At 33.9% G+C, this 15068-nt stretch overlaps 1 protein-coding gene and 1 long non-coding RNA gene across 3 annotated transcripts; one reads left to right on the top strand and one right to left on the bottom strand.

Annotated features, from left to right (window-relative positions):
• The first annotated feature begins 566 nt into the window (after positions 1-566).
• On the top strand, positions 567-14287 carry LOC110722215 (cytochrome P450 78A5-like). Of its 2 annotated transcripts, XM_021901484.1 has the most exons (3): positions 567-2225; positions 2879-3134; positions 13721-14287. In XM_021901484.1, exons 1-3 carry the CDS (start codon positions 1239-1241, stop codon positions 14068-14070), a joined length of 1593 nt encoding a protein of 530 aa, XP_021757176.1. In that variant the 5' UTR covers positions 567-1238; the 3' UTR covers positions 14071-14287. The 2 variants fall into 2 exon arrangements, with proteins under 2 accessions (XP_021757176.1, XP_021757175.1); XM_021901483.1 differs by lacking the exon at positions 13721-14287 and having other exon boundaries at positions 569-2225; positions 2879-3699.
• LOC110722216 lies at positions 11456-13727 on the bottom strand. The gene is made up of 2 exons (XR_002511557.1): positions 12962-13727; positions 11456-11754 (listed from the first exon to the last, which is right to left on the bottom strand). It is a non-coding gene; the product is annotated as an uncharacterized LOC110722216 (long non-coding RNA).
• Positions 14288-15068: the final 781 nt, after the last annotated feature.

Raw genomic sequence — 15068 nt, 5'->3', positions numbered from 1 at the left:
GAGAGAGAAAGTCCTAGAAGTAAGTTTTTATCTTTCTCCCATGCCTAATAAACATAAACATGATGTAATAATACACTAATTCATGTGATGCTTTATTAGCCAATAAGATTACGGGGCGTTTGGTAGGAGGAATGGGATTAAGTGGGATAAGAAGGTGGGATAAAAAAAAGGTGGAATTAATAGATGAGATAAAGATAAAAATAGTGTATTCCATTGTTTGGTATGGGTTGGGATTGGATTGGAATAACTAATAAAAATACAAAAATACCATTACTATCCTTTCTTCACCCTCTTTTTCTTTCTCTTTCATTAAGGGTAATTATGTCTTTTACCCATTAAATTTAGTCTCCATCCCTTATACCACCCCCTTAGTTACTAATTTAGAGAGATAACTCCCTTTTTTAATCCACATCCTATCCCCTTCATAATCCCCATCTCTCTAGACAAACAAAAGACTTGTTTAATCCCTCCTCTTTTATCCCTCAAAACAAACACCCCCTTAAAGTATTGTTTTACAACAACCAATATAATTAAATTATACAAGATTGTCAAACTGACATTTTTAAAAGGAAGGGAAATGAATAGATGTTGGGAAAAACAAATGGGTAAAAAAATTTTCGACTAAAATTAGGTCAAATAGGTCATTATTTCAGAGACGGAGGGAGTAGTATCAAGTAGATTAATTTGACTTTAATGTTTTTTTTTTTTTTTTTAAAACACATTGATTTGACCTCAATATAAAAGCACTTTCTTCCTTAAAAAAAAAAAAAAAAAAAAAAAAAAAAAAAAAAAAAAAAAACCACTTTCTTACTCGTAAAAAAAAAAAAAAAACCTCTCATACGGTAAAACTAGTACTGTAAACAAATTCACCGTCTCCCATGCTATTTCATTACTGGCTAATCGCTTGGCACAATCAATAATTAGTTAATCACTTTTTTTAAAAAAAATTTTTTTACTCTTCATCTTTTTCACCGTTACACTTTCGATACTTGTACAAAGACTACCCTAAACATAAATACCATACTTATAGGAGTATTTTTATAACCTGAAGTTTAAATTTCCAATACATGTAATAAATTACAATTAAATTATTACTGTATAAGGTATTTCACAACCACTATAAATAACAGCCCTTCACACTTCTTCTCCCTCACCAAATCACCCTTCCATCTTCTTCTTCATCATCCTTTAACCTAACAACTTTTTCTTCTGCTAAAAAAAAAAAAAACCCAAAAAAAATGTCAGTAGAAGCTTTAGCAACGAATTTCTCATTGCTACCAACAGCATCATCCCTTCTTTCAGCACCCATTTTCCTTTCATTTGCAGCATTTCTGTCCCTTTTCACCATATTCCTGTACCCAGGTGGCTTAGCATGGTCTCTTTCCGCTGTCAAAAACAACCGAAGCGGCAACGGTAAGTCCGCTTCGGCTATCCCTGGACCAACCGGGTTACCCCTTGTTGGTCTCGGCCATGTTTTCGCTTCCGAAAAAACTCACCGAATTTTATCCAGTGTTGCTACAAGCCTTAAGGCTACGCCCTTGATGGCTTTCTCAGTCGGGTTGACTCGCTTTGTGATAGCAAGTGAGCCAGAGACTGCTAAAGAGATTTTGAACAGTTCTGAGTTCGCTGATCGTCCTATTAAGGAGTCGGCTTATGAGCTTCTCTTTAACAGGGCTATGGGCTTCGCTCCCTTCGGCGATTACTGGAGGAATCTCCGTAGGATATCCGCAACATACTTGTTCAGCCCTCGAAGAATCTCCAACTTCGGAGGATTCCGTCAGGAAATCGGTAACAAGATGGTCAGCCAGATTAACACTTTGATGGGTGAAGAGGGTAATGTTGAGATCAAAAATGTATTGCATTTCGGATCGTTGAACAATGTTATGATGAGTGTGTTCGGAAAGAGTTACGATTTCTTTGGTAAGAGAACCGAGGAAGCTGATAACCTTGAGGAGTTGGTGAAGGAGGGTTATGAATTGCTGGGTATTTTCAACTGGGGTGACCATTTTACCCCTCTAAGGTGGTTGGATTTACAAGGAGTAAGGAGAAGGTGTAAGAATTTAGTTGGTAAGGTGAACAAGTATGTTGGTAATGTGATTGAAGAGCACAGAGCATTGAGGAGTGAGAAGGTTGATGATGATTCAAAGGATTTCGTTGATGTTCTTCTTGATTTGGAAGATGGAGAGAACAAGCTTTCTGACTCTGACATGATTGCTCTTCTTTGGGTATGCATTTATTTTTGTTAATTTCATGTTCTTTTTGTCTTGATCATGTTATAATTGTTGTTCATTGTATGTATACTATTTGAAATGGTATAGGTTTAATATGTGCCATTTTGGTGAGTTCGTATAATTTGTGTTTTGTGGGTTCATATTATTCGTTTACATTTGTTTATAATCATGTGCTGTTTGTTGGGTTTTGTGGGTCCTTTTCCATGTATGTGCCCTTATATCTCTATCATACTTCCTCCGTTTTTTTTTTTATTACATCATAAGGGTTTTGGAGGCAAAATTTGGTAGTGGGAAAAAGTAAGAGAGAGAAACGTAAAAATACAAAATTGTCCATGTAATGTAAGATAAAATAAAAATAAAAAGTAAGTGTGAAAAAGTAAGGGTATATTGGGTATTTGCAGTGTGAACATAGATATTTTTTATCCTAAAAATGAAATGATGCAATAATAAGTAAACTTCTTAAAGTAGTAAGTGATGCGATAAAAAAAATTTTTTTTTTTTTTTTTTTTACATCAATATGATGTTTATGTTGAGGATAATGTATGTTTTCTTTTAAATGAGTTTGTATTAGGGCATCTAATTAGTGCGTCTTTTATCATCATCTATATATGTTTTATGTTTTCTAATTTGTTCATTTTCGAATGCAGGAAATGATCTTTAGAGGAACAGATACAGTTGCAATCCTATTAGAGTGGACTCTAGCAAGGATGGTGGTGCACCCTGACATTCAAGCCAAGGCTCAAGCCGAAATCGACAGCGTAGTCGGAGCCAACAGGCAAGTCGCCGACTCAGACCTCCCCAACCTACCATACCTCCAAGCCATCCTCAAGGAGACATTGAGAGTCCACCCACCAGGCCCACTTCTATCATGGGCTCGTCTTTCCATCCACGACACCCACGTGGGTCCACACTTTGTCCCAGCCGGAACCACCGCTATGGTCAACATGTACGCCATCACCCACGACGAGAAGATCTGGTCGGACCCCAACGAGTTCAAACCCGAGAGGTTCATGGAGGAGGATGTTCCAATCATGGGTTCAGACCTGAGGTTGGCACCTTTCGGAGCAGGACGTCGTGTCTGCCCCGGAAAGGCAATGGGTATGGCTACTGCTCAGCTGTGGTTGGCTCAGATGCTTCAGAACTTCAAGTGGGTTCCGACCGAGGACGGTGTGGACTTGACCGAGTGTCTCAAGCTTTCAATGGAGATGAAGTCGTCTTTGGTATGCAAGGCTGTTCCTAGGATCTCTGCTTAAATCAACTAGTCTGTTTATGATATGAAGGTTATGGTATGTGTGTGCTATAATAGCCACTATTAGTAGTTTTAATTATGGACTAACATAAGTGATTTAGCTTGCGAACTAAGTAGTTTCCGAGCTTTTAGGTGGTAGTAGCTTCCTATGTAATGTGTAATCGAAAACCAAAAAATTAATGTTAATTTTCTTTATTAGTGTATGGTTTGGTGTTCTTATTTTTCTCCCTTAATTTTTCTTTCCAATTTTCGCGGCTATTTGAGAAAATAATTCAGCACTTATAAGTTGTTTGGACACACATATAGACTTAACAATTATGCTTCAGAGCTATAGAAATTCTGAGTTCTGTCTAAATTCTTGTTTGGAGTTCTGATTTATCTGCCTTAATTTTCTTTTATTGATTTTTTCATGCAATTTACGCGGCTATTTGAGTTTGAGGAAATTATTGGTCATTTAGACAGTCAGCCTATATAATTACATGCTTTGGTGTTAAATTATAGATTTAATGTATATTGTATCAAATTAATAGCATAAAAGGAGAGAAAATACTATTGGAGATAAAAATAAGTGGTGGTTTATAGTCATAATAACTAGTAAATGCATATGTCAATGTCATGTTGCAATAAGATTAGAATCACATTCTTTAGCAATCTCTATCACAAATCACCATCTTTTCTAGTTTTTAATGGTGATGAATTTCTGTAGGAAGCACTTAAATGGTTCTGATACATATACAATTTTTCTTAATAAGTTTTTTTAACTAGATAAAGAATTTCCAAAACTCGAAATTATTAGTACTGAATATACATGTGAGCAACAACTAGTTTTTGTGGTGTAATATTCTCTTGTATGGTCCATTCTCACAAGTCACAAGTATCTTATTCTAAAATGTAGCGCAACTAAGGTTCAGTTTTATTGTTTTTGCATCAACATTGCTAGCCTTAGAGCACTCACATCAGTGAGCATTTTTTTGCTCATGAGCAAAAATGGTGAGCAAATTTGTTAAAAATGGTTCCCCATCAATGAGCATATTGAAAAATGCTCATGAGCATTTCTGATTTGCTCATCCTATGAGCAAATTTGAGGATGAATAGTAACTATGTGGGGCCCAGCATTTCTCCAATGTCTCTGTCAGCTTCTTCCTCCAATCAGCAAATATTACCGTTTTTAAACGGTAATTAATTTAAAACGGTTATTTTGGTCGATTTATAATAAAAAAAAAAAATCATCAACAGTTATAATTTTTTTTTTCTCTACAAATAGAGATCCATTTTGACATATTTTGGTATAATTTCAAAAATCACAAAAACACTCTATATTATTCTTCTCCCATTTCTAGTGAGATTTATAATTTATAATTGTTTAGCGATTAAAATTCAATAATATTAATTAATATTTAATAATTGTATTAAGTTAAATAACAGTATAATTGTAATTAGTAGCACTAAAACTTCATTTAACCAAAACATAATTAATAATAATATGGTGATGTGTAAGAGAGAGAGAAATGTTGATGGGGTATGTGAAAAAGTAGGAGAGAGATTGATGAGCAATTTTTTTTTGTTCACTAGTGGGATAATATTTGCTCACAAAAAATGCTCATGGTTGGTAAGAGAGAGAAAGTGGCTAGAGAGAGAATGAGCAAAAAAAAATTTGTTCACCAGTGTGAGTGCTCTTATAATAGTGATCAAACAATTTTCATTTATTTTTTCCATTTTTATAGGACTTTTTTGGAATCCTCGGAGTATTAATGTGTTATCGGAATTTTGAAGAATAATTTTGTTCATCGTTTGGTATAAACTTGTTTAAGCACCATGATCGATCGTGGTGCATCCTATGCATCTTTATTCTTGCATGCTTTGTTGATGCATCCTCATCCTATATTCTGTAAACACAAGGAGCAAAAAAAAAGGAATTTATTGTATTAAAAAAAAGGGCTTTTCTAAGCTACATCTCTAAAGTATTCGAGTTTCTAAGGTGTACCCATACTTTTTCAAGTTTCTAAGTTGTGCCCCTCAACTTACTACCATTGATGAATGGTACCCACCTTGGGACTTCCACGTCACCTAAAGTTAATTATAAATTTAATAGAAAGATGATAAAAGGTAGGAAAATGGTAGGAGAAAGAAATCTTAGCCACCGCAACCCTAATAATGAAAACTGAAGCCACGAAATCACACTCTCAAATAACATTTAAACAACTAATAAGGGTACATTTTAGTATTCATAACGAGTTGAAGGGCACAACTTAGAAACTTGAAAAAACATGAATACACCTTAGAAACTCGAATACCTTAGGGACATAGCTTAGAAAAACCCTAAAAAAAAAAGAGCAGAGATTCCTGGAAATGATAATGAATTAAAGATGCAAAAAAACCCTGGAAATGATTGAAGAATACACAAAGAGTAACACTTTGATAAACATATGGTTCACCTCTTTTCAAGGGATCCAAATTCTTTCTAGAGAATATTTGGTTTTGTTTTTTTTAAAGATTTTATTAAAGTTATTTTCAGTTTGTGCAGTCGCTTGTAAAAAAGCCACTCTCCTTTTTCTCTCCCCTTACAGTAAACAAAAGATGCAATTCAGATTTTCTTTTGTTTTCTTGTACACTTGGTGTACTTTTTTTTTCCCCCCTAAAAAATTCACACTATTTTCTTTGCTTCACTTCATATCCTTATCGGGGTGAATCTTGATCTCACCACCTGTACAATTCTTTTTTAAGCAAAAAAAAAAAAATAAAATCATATTCCTTATTTACCCTTTCATCACCTAAATCGTGTTCAAGTGGAGAAAAGATACACATACACTGATCTATAAGACTCGTGTTCTTATCCCTTAAACGACCCTAAACGTGTTAAATATGCCACTACGAGTAGTACGTAAATTTACCCTCAAAGAGGTATATGTATCACCGTGTCATCGTGTGTTCTAACCCATAGGGACAAGGACCCTAAGAGTGGTATAGTTGCATATCCGTACAAGTTTATGTACATCCAATTTTTTACTATAGATGATGCATGAACTTTGGCACATTTATATGTTTATTCTGTAATGCTAATGTTGATCCATACGCGTCCTCTTTCGCTTTCTACGTGGTATCGATTCTAACACTCTTAATCGGGTTTATAATAATCATGGATTTGGATATCGTACATTAATATCAAGCTTAGATTAAGCATAACATCAAAACTCCATTAACACTAATATAATGGTTTAGGCAAGCATCTGTTGATTGTAGGTACCCCAAATTCTATGTGTCAAATGAGAAGGTTAGGGAATGTATTAATTTAATGTGTATGGAAAAAAATATTATTCCTCTGACCACTAATGAAGTTATGAAGGGCCCTAAATAATCTTTAGATGTCTCCTACAAGTTATACACTGATAAAAATAACAATAATTCATCAGCTAATGAAATACCTGCAATATTATTCCAGTTTGAAGAATTTTTCTTTTGGATACAACATGCTCTAGGTAGGCTTAAAAGCCAAATAGATTTTTAATGAATGTATTAAATTTTACAGAAGAAAAAAAAAACATTAAACTATGTGTTCAGAAATGATTCATAAGTAAGCACCTGATGCTTAGGTCTAGGTTTGATGTTAACTGTCTAGATATGAAAATCAATTACTGATTGTTTTAGATTTCGGGCAAAGGAAATACATCGATTCATTATTCGTTGTTATATACACTCGGATGGTTCGTTGTCAGTTACTGCACTTCTTGCTTCAGTATCTGATTTTAGTTAAATGCAGATGAATTTCTGAATTCAGTAACTTGTGTTGTGTTGCTTATTAGCATTAAAAATATCAAATTTAGAAAGTAATGATATAGCGCAACAGAGCTTAGAATCTCAAGGACATCATGGCTGATTTGTTTAATCCATTGAATATCCTGACAACAATAACCAATGCCAATCTTCATGTCAAATCCGGGGATTAGGGGAGGCAAATGAATGATGAATGATATTTAATCCTGCAATCAACCAAAGATCATATAGAAAATTAGAGAAAATTGTATATTATAAAGTTTTTATGATTATTTGGCTAATATGCTAGTAAGCACTATGGGTGGTGAAATAGTCAGGGAACCCCAAAATAGAAGGGACATAAGTTAGAACCCCTGTTTTCTTATTTTGTTGCTGCAGTGATACAGTACAGATCCTAGCTTGGTTGTCTCAGAAGCAAACAATATTAGAATAATTGAAATTGAAATCAATGGTGATTAATTAAGTGGTGATTAGTTAATTAATTAAGTTTTACAGGTAGATTATCACTTAATACAGGAATAGTGGGGACCACCATTACAAACCCTAATGCCAAGAAGCAATGATATTGGTTTAGAGCTCAGATAAGTAGGATCAACAAATTATTAAAAACAATCTGTTGCCTTTAATATTGACACTCCCTGTGTTTGAGTGCCCATGAAGAAGCATATGACCTTATCATCACTTAACTTTTAGTATATGATTTGGCTACCATGTAGACTCCCTATTTCTTTGTTGGATGCTTCTGCTACATTTTTAATTTCCTCATTATACCTAATTTTATAGACTACGTGTGCCGTTACGTAGTCATCAACGTTTCATCATGATCGTCTTCCTCATCCTCATCACTATGTTATCATTACCACCATCTCGGTTTGTTAAAATATTTGAAGAAAATCTTTTAAAAAGATCACGAGAAGAAAACTGTTAAATATCTACTGTAACTGTTAGTCATCTAATAATCGCTAAATGACAATTGTTCCCCTTTTCCTCGCTAGATAATTATTGTTAGGTGGCTAACAATTAGCTAGATAGCCTTACTTAAAAAGTGAACCAAACTAGGGGCGCACACCCAGATTGATTCACATCTGTAGTATTTAGTACCTAACATGTTAAAGCAAACTTAACTCCTTATTCATATTTTTCAGGGGTCCCAAAGAAAGTAGACTGGCTTTTCGGCGCTAGGGAGTTTTAAAACCATTAAAGGACTTTCATGGGAAACCTTATATTCTTGCTACCAAAAGATGGTCCATACTAGTAAGTGTATTCTATTCTTGGTTCTCATGATCTAGATGGAATTCACATGGTATTACATGCTCAATTATGCATCCATCTCTTCATTTTTAAACCAAGTGCTGCTAATGATGGAGGTTAATGATCACTATTATAATACCAGATTATGAGATGATGCAGATTTTGGCAATCCCATTATCTGCACAAACCCCAATTAACATTTCTTTTTTGGAGGCATCTACTCTATATCCTAAATTTTAATGTCTTCAGGACCACTAAGCAAACAACTAATTACTCGACGCACTTTTCTAATCTCCATGTATTAGTATCTAATCTCCCAGATTATAGAAAGATATTACTTTGGCTGGCTGGCATAAGCAGGTTTTGATGTTGGCAATTACATGAAATACTGTACTTTTTCCAAGACTAATCAATTTTGTTATGATTTATACATGAGCCTCTTCGGCGATGCAGGTTCAGAAGCTCGATTTCGTCAGAGAAATCAGATAACTGATACTTGTTCTCCTAGGCATTATTTACATCAGTAGTTTTCAAAAGATTAGCTAGGAATAAGTTTTTTTGGACAGGTACAGTATCAGGTTCACTAATTCAAGGTAGTTCAGGACCATTCAAACATACATATGGTTGAAAAGAATCAAAGAAAAATTCAACTTCTCAGCGCAATTACATCACCACGTGTTTTATGTTTCTGCAGATCATGTTTGTACTCTTCTTTGTGATGCAATCTAATCTATGGCCAGCTCACCTTCAAAATATCTATCCATGACTCAAAATAAAGTTCTGTAAATTCCATACGACCCATAAGTCGGTGATAATGAACAAATCTAAAAATAATTATGTACGATAAGGTTTAGGTTAGTGTTCATGATAATGCAACAACATTCCCAAAAAACGCAATTTTTATTATTATTCAGTTACCTTAATGCAATCTTAAAAACGTGTTTGGTATGAAGATTTTTAGGGCTGGAAATGAAATTACTTTAGCAAAGGATTACTGATTCCACCCAAAGCACATAATGTTACCCTTCTCAATTTCCCTCCCCCCTCTCTTATTTGAATCTATTCTATTGTAATGGAGTACTAAATAATCAATAGAAAAATTTGGTTCTTAATATCATTTCCCTCTCTCATTCCCAAATGCAAGTGGAAGTAAAAATCTAAAAAAAAATATAGGAATAATTAGGGATGAATAGACATTATCATGGACATTGACAGGAGATGTTTCTTATAAAATCACATATCTAAATAATACATTGACCGTAGAAGTTCTTTTCAAAAACACATAATTAAGTAAAACGTAATTACCATGGACATTAACATAAGATGTTCCGTACATATCATTTATTTAAGTAATTTCCATGGACATTGATAAGAGACATTTCGTACAAAATTACATATCTAAGCAATTTCATCAACAAGTACCGCCTATGACATAGATGGCTGTATACATCCTATATCACTTCTTTGGCGGGGGAACCCAAAGAAGTGAGTTCCACCTCAATTTTGTCATCTTCAACATAATTCATTTCTAGACCCAAAAACAGTGCAACCCACAAAAACTACCTGCTCCTTGTGTTGTTTTATTCAAGGCACATCATTGTCTAACAGTTATTATGCTGATGAATTTCTGATGATTAAGAAAAGTTTATCACTCTAAGAACAGGTTTAACATTGAGATTAGCGCCATAATATACTATATTTCTAGATCCTAAAGTTTGATCTCACAATTATTTTCCAATTAAGAATGCAGGATGTCATCTTCAATCCTTCATAAGTTACACAACAAACACAGGAAACTGTTATGTCAGCTAATATCTTGTATCTTCTAGGGTTGGCATTACTGGTAGGCTGGTAGCTAATGAGGAAACATGCTCCACTAATGACATCAATCATGGTGTCTTATTAAGGAGATTAACTCCCTCTGTCCGGAATTAATAGTCATGTTTACGGTGTGATTTACACAAGTGATGTGACTACACATCCAGACGCAGGTAGTAGTTTCTTAAAGAATATCATAGCAGCAATAGCATGACCAAAATCAGGCTCTTAAATCAGCAATTTGGAAGGAAGTTAAAATTTCAATTTGGAAAAAGGTCAAAGAAATCTTAGATGATGTTGTTATAAAAGATGAAAAGGTTGACATAAAAAACATCTTTAGTAAGTAATGGTAATAATGAGTTTGTGTCTACTTTTGCAAGGACAATCTCATGCTAAGGTACACGGTTTTTCTTTTTTTTTTTTTTTTTTTTTTTTTTTTTTTTTTTTTTTTTTGGGTGGGTAAGGAGAACAACCCTACTAGACCGGGACCTCTTAGAAGTAAATCAGCCTAGTTACCCAAGTTTGACTCTTGGGAATGGGAGGAAGGATAAAGGAATCGCCACCCCCAAGTAACGCAGTTGGAAGGAATCAAACCCATGACCTTGGGGTCATTCTAAGATACACAATATTAGAGTAATGCAACCCAATCTCTCAATAACGGCTCAAAGGTGCTACAATAGGGATATAGACATCAGTATGAAGGAAAACTATAGTAAACCTACACAACCTGCAGCCCATATAGTTATTTAAATCTACCAATCAAAAAATCAGTGTTTAAGAGAGTTTCCAACCCATATGGCCTATGTTCATATATACACAGTAAGAAGCACATTGGACAAGTTTTTCAAGTCCTAGACTCCTTCTATAATGCTAATAACTATCCTCAAGAAAAAAAGCGTAATGAGAGCTGCCATCTTACCTCTTACCGACACAGATAGATGAGGTAAAGAGTACCAATTTTCAATCATTCATCCTCCAGTAAGAATTGAGTTAGAAACTGACTTAAGCTCAAATTTGAAGGTTAAATTCATAAAATTTCAGTAGAGAGGATTAATCTTTCTCAGAAACTGGTGAAGTGTTTAGCATATATGTTTGGTTATGTACTAGCAATCAAGATACCGCATCAAGACTCACATAGTGGGATAAAATTTCATTAATCAGAAGACTTTTACACGTTCATTTTGAAAAAATCGGGTCTAATATACATAAAATGAGTATTCTCCAACATTCAAGTTTTTGGAGCAATTAACTTCGAATAAAGTTAAAATTTGTGCAACTCACGCAGAAACAGTATAGGGTGTCAATATGAGATGTCTAGTTTACCATAAAATCAAGCGTTGAAGACTCTGAAAGAATCAACGACGGTGTATAATCTGTCTTTCATTTTGTCCCATCTCCTTTCATTTGCTCCTGTTGTCAAGGTGTAGAACTTACCTGCAACAATAAGGAGCCACCACAAAATAGTTACATTGACATTCTTTTGGATGATAAAAATGAGAACATCTTAGACATCAGTCAAAGTAGCAGTTTACAAATACACGGCATGTACGTCTTCATACAGTATAAATGTATAATTCCATCCTGAGTGGACTGAAGGATGGGGTAGAGCTTTTTTTAGTCCATCTATCATCATTTGGATACAAATTATTGTGCCATGACACCATGTTACACACCAATCCAGACAAAAATAAACTACTGTAAACTTTGTTGAGCTCAGTAATAATGTAAAGATGTTAAAACTATCACTGAATTGTTTAAGTGAATATAGTACGATTGTACTAGACCTACTAGTACTATATTCCATAACAAAATGCAAACCATTTGAGAGTTTAATAATGACGGCCAAAACTTTGCTCATGACTTTCACGGCACACAATTTATTGCCAAACATTAGTAGACACGTGATTATTGACTAGGGATGTTAACAAACTATTCGAGCTTGGCTCGAAAATTATATGAGATTGAACAAGTTCGTGAACAGTAACAACAACAAAGACTTAGTCTCAAAATAAGTTTGTGCACAGGCTCAAACTTATTGGTAGGATTCAAGAATAATTAAATACAATTAATAAGTTTGTGAACAAGTTTGTGATGTAAAATAGAATAATTTTTAATTATTCTATTTTACATATTATAGCATCCAACTTAATACTGTAGTAAAAAAGTGTGTAGTAATGTTGAGAAACTCAAAAACAATAGCAAAAACATAGTTATGTAAAAACATAATATAAGATTTGAACTCAAGCAAAGTATATGGTAAGTTGAACATGAGAATTTAAAATCGAAAAAGCTTGAGACTCGCCTCGAGTCTAAATCATTGTGCCATGAAGCAGGTAGTTAACACCCTTATTTATGAAGATGCAATGTAAAATCACAAGTTAATACAGAGGTTTATACTTAGTGGTAGGATTCAAGAATAATTAAATACAATTGATTTAAATTCTATGAATTGTATCAAATAAAAAAAATTAAAATAAAAAGAGGTTACTTTTTCTATTTTGGCTTTCACAAAAAGAAAGTCATATTTCCTAAATTATTAAGACTAGTATAATTTGGAAAATGATTTTTTTTTTTTCTTTTTTTTTCCCACCTAATGTAATAGCTTATGTTTTTGTAAATGAAAGATGATTTTATTTCATACCCTTGTTAATGCAGATTACACTTAGAGCATGGCGGGTATAATTTGGCGCTTGGGCAGTGAACTCAAATGTGTAATACGTTTTGCCTTCAACATCTTGCTGCAAGCAGATTAAATTAATAAGCATCTATGCATTTAAAACAAGTATAAGATCATTAAAAATAGTAATGTCATTTAAAATATACAATTTAAACAGCTTAAGTGTGAAGGGCAGAAGTCAGAATGAGATTCTAATAAAGAAATATGGCCCGATCAATACAAACTGTCACTCTATATTAATTGGTTAAGTCTTGGGGTGAACCTAAAACTTAGGGTCAAATCCTGTCTGCGTCAATTCACCACCCTTTATGAATTTGTGACTCCTTATAGACCCCCAATCTAACCAGAAAATAAATAAAAAGGTCACTTCCCAACCCTTGTTCAATTCACCAACAATCCTGCAAATAGAAATGCCAATTTTTTTTTTTTTTTTTGCTTTGCATTCATACCTATAACCAAAATTTAAGTATCAAATTTATTGTTTAACTGCATTCTTAAAAATTTGTTTAACTGCATTCTTAAAAATTGGTCCTTTACCTATTATTTTTTCAAATTTATTATTGTTTATTTTTGGGCATGTAAGACGGAGATCTGAGGGTGCATCGGTTCGAAGAGTGGGACCATGGAGGGGTTAAACAAGGGAGAGGGAAACCGAAAATGACTAGGTTGGAAGGATTTAGGAAGGATGATGGGCTCGTCTTTCCATCCACGACACCCACGTGGGTCCACACTTTGTCCCAGCCGGAACCACCGCTATGGTCAACATGTACGCCATCACCCACGACGAGAAGATCTGGTCGGACCCCAACGAGTTCAAACCCGAGAGGTTCATGGAGGAGGATGTTCCAATCATGGGTTCAGACCTGAGGTTGGCACCTTTCGGAGCAGGACGTCGTGTCTGCCCCGGAAAGGCAATGGGTATGGCTACTGCTCAGCTGTGGTTGGCTCAGATGCTTCAGAACTTCAAGTGGGTTCCAACCGAGGACGGTGTGGACTTGACCGAGTGTCTCAAGCTTTCAATGGAGATGAAGTCGTCTTTGGTATGCAAGGCTGTTCCTAGGATCTCTGCTTAAATCAACTAGTCTTATGTGTGTGTGCTATTATAGCCACTAGTAGTACTTTTAAATAAGGACTAACATAAGTGATCTTTCTCCATAATTTTGCACATTTCGGAAATAGAGAAATTGTCACATAGATTAAAGCTTTCGAACTTAGTAGTTTGTTAGCTTTAGATGGTTGGTAAATTAATAAAATGTGTAGTTTGTTCGAAAACCAAAAATTAATGTTAATTATCTGTTTTTAGTATTTGGTTTGGTGCTCTTAATTTTCTATTTTTCTGCTTTTTATTTCCTGATTTTACTTGCAGTTTATGCGGATATTTTATAGAATAATTAGTCATTTAGACACTGCCTTAAATTCTTCTTAGTTTCCAATTTTTTTTAGTTTAAAATTCTTGTTAGTTTCCAATTTTTTTTGTTAAGTTTAAAATTCGTCAAAAAATAAAATAAAAAAATTCTCTTTAGTATCTTTGTTTTGAGCTACAACTTTTCTAATTCTCTGAATTTTAACTAAACTCTTGTTAATTTCTTGTTTTAGTATCTTGCTTTGAGCTCTTACTTTTCTCATTCTCTGACTTCTATCTAAATTCTTGTTAATTTCTTTTTTTGAGTATCTTGTTTAGAGTTCTTATTTTTCTGATTTTTTTTTTCCTTTTTGCTTTAATTTGCTAGGGAGTACACTTTGCTAGGATAATTTAATGAAAATTAAGGCATGAAAGAGATGGGAGTCATTTGGACAGTCATGCTAAATAATTACTCCGTACATTCTTTGGATACTAATTATAGATTAATTTACATATATTATTAAATTAATTTAGAAGTCATTTGGACAGTCATACTAAATAAATACATGCTTTAAATGTAATTAACTAATTATAGATTAATTTACGCACTTTATCAAATCAATAGCACCAAAAAAAAGAGGAAAAAAAGTACTCGTATTGGAGATAATAAAGTGTGGTGGTTTATAATCATAATAACTAGTAAATGCATGCGTCAATGTCATATCGTTG

The sequence above is a fragment of the Chenopodium quinoa genome, unplaced genomic scaffold (genome assembly GCF_001683475.1).
Source record: "Chenopodium quinoa cultivar QQ74 unplaced genomic scaffold, ASM168347v1, whole genome shotgun sequence".
Taxonomy (NCBI): Eukaryota; Viridiplantae; Streptophyta; class Magnoliopsida; order Caryophyllales; family Amaranthaceae; genus Chenopodium; species Chenopodium quinoa.
Note: the sequence above shows the minus strand (reverse complement) of the source record. Positions and strands in the feature narration are given on the sequence as shown.